General features: G+C 57.5%; 2 protein-coding genes across 2 annotated transcripts; both read left to right on the top strand.

The window, feature by feature from the left end:
* Nucleotides 1-1942: 1942 nt before the first annotated feature.
* On the top strand, nucleotides 1943-3145 carry LMXM_34_2800 (conserved hypothetical protein; the record flags this gene model as incomplete). The annotated part of the gene is made up of 1 exon (XM_003879227.1): nucleotides 1943-3145. The coding sequence occupies one exon, from the start codon at nucleotides 1943-1945 to the stop codon at nucleotides 3143-3145; it is 1203 nt and encodes a 400-aa protein (XP_003879276.1).
* Nucleotides 3146-7144: 3999 nt separating this feature from the next.
* Nucleotides 7145-8353, top strand: LMXM_34_2790 (conserved hypothetical protein; the record flags this gene model as incomplete). The annotated part of the gene is made up of 1 exon (XM_003879226.1): nucleotides 7145-8353. One exon carries the CDS (start codon nucleotides 7145-7147, stop codon nucleotides 8351-8353), a length of 1209 nt encoding a protein of 402 aa, XP_003879275.1.
* Between the last annotated feature and the right edge of the window lie 1386 nt (nucleotides 8354-9739).

Below are 9739 nucleotides of genomic sequence, written 5' to 3'. Positions count from 1 at the left end.
TGNNTGTGTACCGGACTAAGTGTACATGCGCGCCTGCACTGGGGGCTACCTTTATTCACTAATGCCTAACGTGGTAAGGTACGGCTGCGGCCTCTCGCTGTCGGCGGGGGCGTCTGAGCCAGCGCCGTGCCGAAGAGGCCCGCGACCACCACTGCGTCTGGACCACTGCACCACGGAATCGTGTCGATAATTCCGCCAACGGCCGCATCCACCCGCCAGCCACCTACGACTGTTCAGCGCGACAGGCCGGGAGCTCTGGGCGGGGCCGGCGCACGTGCGCATGCACCGGCCTCCCTCTCCGCCTGGACACGGCCCCGCGGCTGTGAAAGGCGTGCGGGTGAGGACGAGGGCGGAGTGCCTCCCGCTGCCACAGCCTCACGGCAGTTTGCTGACGGTCGCGGCGCATGCGGGCAGGCCATCCAGGCACGCCCTCCCCAACCCTCCCCCCTCCCACACACACCACGCTGGCACGGACGGAAATGGACGGTGAAGGCAGCGAGTCCCCGTCCTTCAGGCAAGCACGCCGTCTGGAGGCCGGCCGCGGGCTGGCACCAATGCGAGCACTGCGCGCTGGCGGTGTGAAGCACAGCGGGCATGGTGCACCACAGCGAGGCAAAGCACCCGGCGGTACGCGGAGCGCGAGGGAGGGGCGGGAGCGGCGCAGCTGCGGGAAGCACGAGTCGCCGCACCACCTTACGGAATAGCGCGGCGCGCACCTAGGCCGCCGCCGCCTGCTACGCGGGCGACAGAGACGCCATCGCGCGTGCCCTGGAGCGCGGGACGCTGTGCGCGGCGCGATTCGACGGCAGGGCGGTGTGTCCTGGACGGCCAGAGTGTAGCCGTTGTGCCGCGGAGCTGGGTGAGCTGTGGTTGTGTATTCGTTTTTTATGTCAAGTAGTTCCCGAGAAAGTGGGCAGGCCGAGAAAAGTATGCATAGGGATGGAGAGCAAAGGCTGTGCAAACGGTTGCTGGTGGTGTGTAGTCGCCCAACGACAGTTCCGCTTTGTCGTATGGGTAGACGGAACAAGGGCGTAGCACGGACAGACTCCCTTTTCATTCCATGATGCATTGAGGGAGGCTGAAGAGGGGGAGGGGACGTGACGCGGCGACGCATGCGCGACGGTATTCGTTCCGTGTGTGCCGCTCTGCCGCTCTGTGTCCCTCACGTTCTTCCGCTCCGTGCTCACATTGCGCTCTCACTTCGTTTTCTTCGGCGGCAGTCCACCTCATCCCCTCCCCTCCTCGTCCCATGCCTTGTTTTCCCGGACTCGCCCCCCCCCACAAAAAAAAAACCGGCACACCCACCCGCTATCGACCCCAAAATCGTTGTCTTTCGTCAACTGGCTGTCGACTTAGTTGTGACTGACCCTCCCCCTCCCCTGCCTCCTCCATTCTCTGTGCTGTGCCCGCGCCACGTGATATCGACCGACAAGCAGAAGCAAGAAGAGAACCTGGAGTTGCGCGTGCTCACATGGTTTACGTGTGTGCTGGTTTTCTCCTTTCGTGAATCCGAGTAAAAAAAAGCGACGGAGAGAAGGGGGCGCTCGATCCAGTGCGTGTGCCATCGTTTCGTTGTTGCTGTCTGCAGTGTATTCGGGACATCCTCGGCGGACCTCCTGTCTCTCCTCTCTCTCTGCTTCACGCACCTTTTCTGTGTCCTTTGTTCTTCTGTTTCGGTGCAGTTCTCGCTTGTACGTGAGCTGCTCTGACTTGCAAATGATTCGCGTGTCTGTGCTCTTTGTCTCTTCTTTCGCTCCTCTCTGTGCGCGTGTGCGGTTGCCGGGCCTTTGTGTCTCGCCTCCCCTGTCTGCTTCGGTCTAGTGGAACAGGGGTCTCGTTGAGCAGCGTCGCGACAGTGTGCTCCTCCACCCTCCCCTCCCCCTTTTCCGTCTCTCGTTGTTTTGTAGCCCGCACAGGCACGGAAGAAAGAGTAGTGACGAAGATGATCTTCGGTTCAGCGCTGGTGGTCGTGGTGGCGGCCATCAACAGCTCTGCCAACCGCTATCTTCCTGCCAAGCTGAAGTTGTTCGCGCCTTCAGTGGGGTGGTTCATCATGAATGTGTTCATTGCCCGAGGCCCTCTCGTGTGGTATGTGTGCTCGTTGGCGATTCAAGGACTGTTTGCCACGCTGCTCTTCATGACTCTCGGCTTCAAGAGCGACCTTGTCTCGCGCGTCGTCATCCTTCCGTTTCTGGTCACGGCGATGGCGGCCTGGGCGAAGGAGATTCTGCCTTCGGTTGGGGGGTGGACTACTGTCGCGGTCACCCTCACGCAGCTCTGGAGCATCCTCGGGGGCATCATAATCCACGCCTGCTATCCGGCCAACATTCTACAGGCCCTTGAACGGCAGGACGCGCGCAACCGCCGCGTCCGTGCGGTTGCTCGCACGCTGGTTCGAAAGAAAGATAAGTCTGTCGATGTGTGCATGGTGCCATCACTGGATGGAACGGCCGAACTGCAGACGCTCGCGGTAAAGCAGGCGTATGAGACGTCGCGCTGGATTGTGTACTGCGGCGGCAACGCGGAGTTCCTGGAGAACAGCCTCAGCGATATCCACGTCATCAGCGACGTTCTCAAGGCACATGTGATTCTGTATAACCCACGCGGCATCAGCTTCAGCACCGGTTATCTCTCGCAGCTCGGCGAATTAGTCGAGGACGCTGCCGCAGTGGCGCGGGCGTACATTGAGAAGGAGAGGATCGATGAGAGAAACCTGCTTTTCTTTGGTCATAGCATCGGCGGCGGTACTGCGGCGCAGGTGGTGGCGGAATGCTACCCGCGTGCGTCCCTCGTGCTGGATCGGACCTTCTCGTCCATGTCGGACGCTGCTGTAGGCTTTTCCTATCTCACCCCCAGCGTCACACGCAAGGTGTTTCCCTGGTTTGTCGGCGACCTTCACACTCTGGCCGGCTGGGACAATGTCAGGCACAACCGAAAGCTCGTCCTCTACTCGAAGCAAGACGAGGTGATCAAGTTCGACATCTCCTCCATTGCTCGGCTCCCGCAGTTTCAGAAGGATGGCGCGGACGCCGACAAGGCTGCTGAGCTTTTTGGCGCCCCGCCGTCCCACCACAACAGCCTCTTGAGCGCCTTTGACAACTACGAGGAGGTATGTGTTCGCATGAGTAAGATGTTCTTCATGTAAGCCGGCAGCACCTTGTGTTTGGAAAGGACGCCTCTCGCAGACGCCAGGCATGAGCCTGGGAAGGTGAGAGGATAACGGTCAGATGAATGGGCCTTGTACTGTGTGGCTGTGTGTGTGGTTTGCGTTCTTGTGGGAGGAGGCGACCGTCTGTGGTGGTGTTATCCCGGCCCTTTTTGCTGTTCTTTTCCGTGCGAAGCCCCTCCCTCTTCCTCCTCTCTCCACGTACACCTCACCTGTGCCGGGGCCGATCATCATCTCACACGCAGTGACCTCGACAGTCTCTCTACGTCTGTGTGTGTTGGGCTGTTTCATCTCACTTCTCCTTTGTCTTTCGATATCTGTGCCTTCATCTGGCTCTCGCGCTCCTTGTCCTTGGACCTATTCGCTATCACCCGAGTGAAGTGTTTCCGTCTTGTTCTTGCTGCTGTGCATTTGACCTTCGGGTACTTCTGCTGGTCTCCCCCGTGTCGCTGTCTGTGGCTTTTGTGCAGCGAGCTCAGGCCCTTGGTGTGGGGGGAGCGGCGTGTTACGTACAACGTGATGGTCGGTGGAAGGCCGGGGCGAACAAACGAGCAGCACCTCTTCGAACGGCGACGAGAGCAGATTCGCGGTGCCGCCTGCATCTACGTGCGGCTAGCTCGATAGCCTCGGCCACGCGGCACGGTTCTCCCTCCCTCCCTGGAAAAGCAGTGCTTGTGAAGCGCGGCTTCTCGGCTTTTCCCTGAGCAGCCAATGGCCCATGCCATGCACACGGCCCCCTCTTGATAGACCACTGCACGAGAATCTGTACTCGCTGCCGTTTGCGCGGTTGCAGGGCGCGAAAGGAGCCTTTACGAGAGCAACGTGCGCTCCGAGCGGCGGGGCTTCGCTTTCGGCTCGCTATGAATCACCGTGATACCGCTCTTTCACGCATTCACCTCTTTTCTCCCCCCTCCCATCCCGCCCTCTACCCCACCGGAATTCGCGACAGGAGAAGGTCCCTTTCTCTCCGTACGGTTTCCTATCAATCGGTGCCAAGGGACCTCATCTCATCCTCGCTCCCCTTGCCCGCCTCACACCCCACCCACACTAGCCGCCTGCCAATGCTGAGCCGCCAGTGGTAGTGACAGGGTCATGCACCCAAGGCTTAGGGGTGGTCAGAGCGGTGCATCGCTTCTGATGTCGGTGACCGGGCCCTGGATGGGGCTGCGTCGGACCGACCTGCGACGGCAAAGACGCCTGTGCCATCCATATGGTAGGCAACGCGGCAGCGTGACACCAGCGGATCGCAGCCTTCCCTCACTGCCTGCCGGTGCGGGCAGCCTGAGTGTCACCCTGAGGGGGATGCACGAGGTGGCGGCCAGCGTGATGCGAGGAGCTGGTGCGAGCCGACCTGCAGAGCGGGCGGTGGGTGGGTAGGGCGTGAGTCAGAGTCCGTGCTCTCAGATAACGGACTCGGCGCATGGCTATAAGCCGTCTGTGGCTACGGCTGCCTCGCCCCACGCGATGGGGTCTGTGTCAGGGGGCTGTGCAGTGATCTTGTGTTCTGTGGTCAGAATAGACCCGTTGAAAGAGGAGTTAATGACTGCAGCATCCTCTCCCACGACAGACGGGAAGACAAACCTCAGCTGATGGATGAATAGTTAGCACACCTCTGCTTGTATGAGTTTTGTTTTCTCCATGCGCTCATATCGCTGCCAGTGATGTGGTTTGTCTCTCTTCTGTCCTTTTTTTTGTTTGTTGTCTCTTGTGCAATGCCGATCGCAAGAATAGACGAAAGGTCTCCGAAGAGCGAAGGGATTCCTGCGCGAGGCCACAGGCTGATAATGTTGATTGCTGAAGGTCTGTTTGGCTGAAACTCGATGCTGCCGTCAGTACCATCAAGAAAATATGGCCCACCACAGGAGGTAAGTGCCCATTTCTTGAGAGATGCGAATGGTGGCAGTGAGCATCGCGAGCAGATCAGAGGTCGTCAGTGTCACCAAACTACTTTCCTCTCTGCTGCGCCTTGTTGTTAACATCAAGCACATTACGATGGGGTGTGTGTGCTTTTTACGAACAGCGTCCTAGCTGACGCAGAAACGCTAGGACAGGTAGTGAGCAGCAAGCTTTTGAAGTGCATGAGTGACAGCTAAAGTCCCAGACGGCCTGCTACTACAGAGCAGCCTGCTGCTGTGCTGGTGACGCGCAGTAGGCATCGAAGAGCATTGAACTCACTGAAAACGCTGTGGCGGTTTTGCCGCAGCCCTACGGTGCTCCGTCTGTAATGGTGAATCTCTACTGTTACGGTGTCTCGACCTGCTTCAGTAACCTCCACCGTGTGCGCTAGCGGTGGTCGTTCGTTGGCCATGCGCGCCGCCTGCACGCTAGTGATTCCGGCACTCTCGCAGATAGGTGCGATTCGCTTCTGTTACGTGCTGATGCTTGGTATGGCAGGGCAGGTTGTGCCTTCATATTGCTACTCCACCCACACTGACACGACGAAGGCAGCGCCGCTCGGATTGGTCGGTGCGGCGTAAGACATCAGGCAGTCGATTTCTGCGGCAACGCAGTTTTCCGTTCGGCTTTTTACTTTGTCGCTTGTGACATGGTCGCTGCTCGATGGTCGTGTGCTTCAACTTTGCTAGCTCCTCGTGCTTATCATGACGGCCGTTACGGTGGGTGTCTCCGTGTTCATGCTGCCCTAAGGGCCCATGACGCACAGTGAGGAGTGTGCCCTGAACGCCGAGGTGGTTGTCGTGGAGGCCGCTGGTGACTGCATCTTTTCTGGACGCAGCGATGGCGGCAGAGTCGACGGTGACCGCAACACACAAAGCGGAGAGAACGAAGACCTTAGAAGCACGTGGACGTCGCTGGACGCTTCTTTCGGGACAACACCTCTCCAAGACTCGTTTGTAACCAAGCCCAAGACGAGGCGGGATAACGGGCAAGCAGTTGGCGACGTACAGCGGCGAGACATTCCTGCGCCGGCAACGGCGACGTCCCTAGCCAGGGCGGATTGTGGGTCTCTAACGGAAGAGCAGGGACGCTACACAATGAAGCCATCCATGGAACTGCTTCGCGCACCCAGAGCGGCACTGCTGCAGTGCAAAACACCCCTTTTATCAGGTCTCTCGGAATTGTGATGAGCTACTGTCATGGCGTCCGCAGAAAAGAGTCGAGAACCAATCTCACCTCTCTCACTTGCTGCTGCTCTCGTTAGAGATGTGGACGCTCTTTCCCTCATGCAGGTGCCTGCAGATGCCGCGCATGAAATGACTGTAGGGGCCTCTTGAACATCTGCTTGCAGATGACACTCTCGAGGGAGGTTTCTGTATCGACGTCCGTCCCTTACTGGACGCTCAGGTGTCCCTGCACACCGCAGGCTCTCGTACGTGACAAATCAAAATACACAGACCAAACAAGGGCCACAGGATTGCTGTTGCTGTTGCCTACTCAAGCTGGGAACCAATGCATAAGGCTTGCCTGAGAATGGGCGGCTGCCTTTTCCGTGCATGTGTGTCGCCTGCATTTCGTGCCGTTGACCTGCCCGTTTTCGTTCCTCTGCCCTACCCCTCCTTCCTCTCCTGCTCGTGCTTCACCTCCACCGCGGTCTGCAACCACCTGCTTCGTCTTCCTGTTGGCGCCAATACGTCTGTTTGGTGGATCTCCCTCACAACAACAATGGCTACTGGGGACACATGCAGAAATACGTGTGCCCTCGAGCTACGACACTCCATACACGCGTCTTTTATCCTCTCGCTCTCCTCAGTGTTTCGTTTACGGCGCCCGGCAGTCGTCCCACCCCACCCCCACCCCCACCCCTCCGTGCCCTGTTTCACGACAAGTACCACCCCTACCCTCAAGAGAGCGGCGCGAAAACTAAAAGACGCGAAAGAACCGCGTTGCTGTTCCGGCGTTGTCCTCCAACCCTTACTACCTTCTTTAACCTATACCCTCCCCCCGTATCCTCTTGCATTTTCCCGCGAGCGTCTGTGGAGTCCACCTTCACATCACCAGGTACCTCTCGTGCGCGACAAGATGGACAAGGATCCCGTGACGACTTCCAGAGGGAGCGTCGTGCGCACCTGCCTAGCCTGGGCGAGTGCTTTTGCCCTCCTTTCACTTCTGCACTCGGGCGCTGCAGGCGCTCAGGTTACTGCGCCGTGGTACAGAATCAATTACAACACGCCGGCGTACGTCCTGTACAAGCCGCAGGACGTAGCGCCGTACGCCACCTCTCGAGCCGCCGCTAACGGGTACTGTGTGCAGAACGGCATGAGCATCTTTTCTGCCGAGTTGCCCGCTAAGGATAATCATTTCGCATCTGATGCGGCGAAGGAGCTCGGGGGTACGGGCTACTTCACCTACACAGGCTCCAGCGCAGAGCCGGTTCCCAGCTTTGCCCATTTTTGTACGCAACTGCAGCCCAATCCGAGCTCTACTCCAAACTCGATAAAGTGCGGGTTCACCTTTCGATTCGGTCTGCTGACAGTAATCGATACTATGCTGCTAGGGAATCAACCTGGTGTTGCCCAGTACTATTCACTGTACCCAAATGTGTGGGGCGCAGGGAACGCGAACACTGGCTACGCAGTTGAGTGGGACACAACGAGGCCGAACCCCCGTGGCTACTATTTCATGGCGGTGACTGGGTTGACGGACACGGATGGTCGACACGTTAACGTGGATGCGACGGTGTCGGCGAGCGATAGCTATGTCACCGCATCCAAGTTCGCAATCTACTGCGAGTCGCAGAGCTTCCTGGGCTACGTTCCTGTTCCTAGTGTATTAGTGCAGCCCAGCTTCGTCAAGGGTTACAAGGACCTGACATGGGCCCAAGAGCACTGGTGGGTCATTTTTCTCATAATTTCCATTCTCATTCTGATCGTGATGCTCGCCATCCTCATCTACTGTTGCCTCACCAGGACACCGCCGAAGGAGCAGCCCCCGATTGCGCCGTTGGTGTTGCGTGAACACAATGGATCCGCGTACGTGAACGTGTTGGATGGTGGATCCTCGAATCCACACAACGAAGCTGACGTGTCCAATCAGCATAGTTCAATGCCAGAAAACTGGCACCAGGGGTCTGGTATCTTGATGAGCCCCAAGCCGGTCGTCGATCCTGAGGCCCTCATTCAGGCAAAGCCGTCCATTTTCGCCCGCGAAGAAACGCTGCAAACCGCCGATGGGGACAGCCTGGCCTTGGAGAACGAAGACGAAGCGCTCGACGAGAAGGTGACGAGCTAGTAGGCGGTGAAAGACGATGAAAAAGAAGACATCGCGACCATACCCAGGCGATGACACAAAACTTTGGCGGATCCGCTAACATGACCCATGTGGGCAACACGTGGAGAAGCACAGCAGAGATGCATACAAGCATCATCGCAGATATCGACACCAACGCATCCACTCACGCATACGCAGACAGGGGGGGGGGACGCTGTCTCTCTTTCTCTGATTCTCCCGCCGTTTGCGCGTGTGCCGCGTGCACTAATTATATGGTGAATGCCTTTTCGTCTTATTGAAAGCTCCCCTCCCAGTTTTCAGTGCCTCTCTACCTCTATGTGTAGAAAGCTTTCGCTCCTTCAAGACACGAATGTGTCTGTGCTGCGTTGTTTATCCCCCCCCCTCAGAGTCTCTCTCTTGTGGCCACATTTTCTTGTTCCAGGCGCCGCTCTGGTTGTCGTCTGTGTCTCTGCGTGTGTGTGTGTGTATTTTTATTGTTTCGCTGCGTTCTTGTATTTTCCGATTCAGCTTCGCGTTTGTTTGATCCTCTGCTGAGCTCTTATCTCTTTGCTGCCCCCACCCATCCCCTCTGTTTGTAAAGTTGTATGGGCGTTTCTTTCCGATCCTTCCCAAAAGCCCCTGCTCTTTCGCATCATGGAGTTTTGTCTCTCCCGCATGCGTCATTTTTCCCAGATGTGACTTTACAGAACGTTTTGCTGTGGTTGCTACTGTTGTTGGTGTTATCTGCCGCGCCCTCTTTTCGGCCCCACCCCACCCTTCTTCTGCTTCCTCCCTCTCCTGTGCTGTCTTTGCCAACGGCTGACATGGGTCTGTGCGTGGTATGTGCATACGATTGTGGTTCTGCTGTGTCGTCTATACGTGCCTGCGTGTTCCTTTTTTTGCTTATTATTGTTTTTGCTTGACTGTCATTCCTTGGCGCTTCCCACGTCTCCACCCCCCCCCCTCCCCAACCACATTCTTCTCTTTTTTGTTGTTGCCTATTCGGTCAGTAGTGTGTTGTGGGACTCTAATTTTCTTTCCATCCCTTCCCACGCTCATTTATTCATGCCCTTCGTGACGGCGGAAAGGATCACCATCACCGTGAGCGGAACAGCTAAAGACATGAAAGCCAGTGCTCATGGAGATGAGAAGCATCGGAAGGCTTTTAGCTGCACCAACCCTCGCCGGCCTTCTCTGTTCTCTCCCGTCACTTTCCTGAAGTTCATTCTCGGATGGCGTGCACCGCCGTCCATAGCATGAGGCGTGTGTGCATAAAGGTGTGTGTCTCAGCACAGACGAAGGAAGGAGGGTGGCATGGGAGTGGGTGCGCATCGCACATTCTCCTTGCCTCCCCCCCCCCTCCCTCCCCCCTCGCTCCCTTCCGACTAACACTACATTGGTGTCCTT

This window comes from Leishmania mexicana, chromosome 34 (assembly GCF_000234665.1).
Source record: "Leishmania mexicana MHOM/GT/2001/U1103 complete genome, chromosome 34".
Lineage (NCBI taxonomy): Eukaryota > Euglenozoa > Kinetoplastea > Trypanosomatida > Trypanosomatidae > Leishmania > Leishmania mexicana.
Note: the sequence above shows the minus strand (reverse complement) of the source record. Positions and strands in the feature narration are given on the sequence as shown.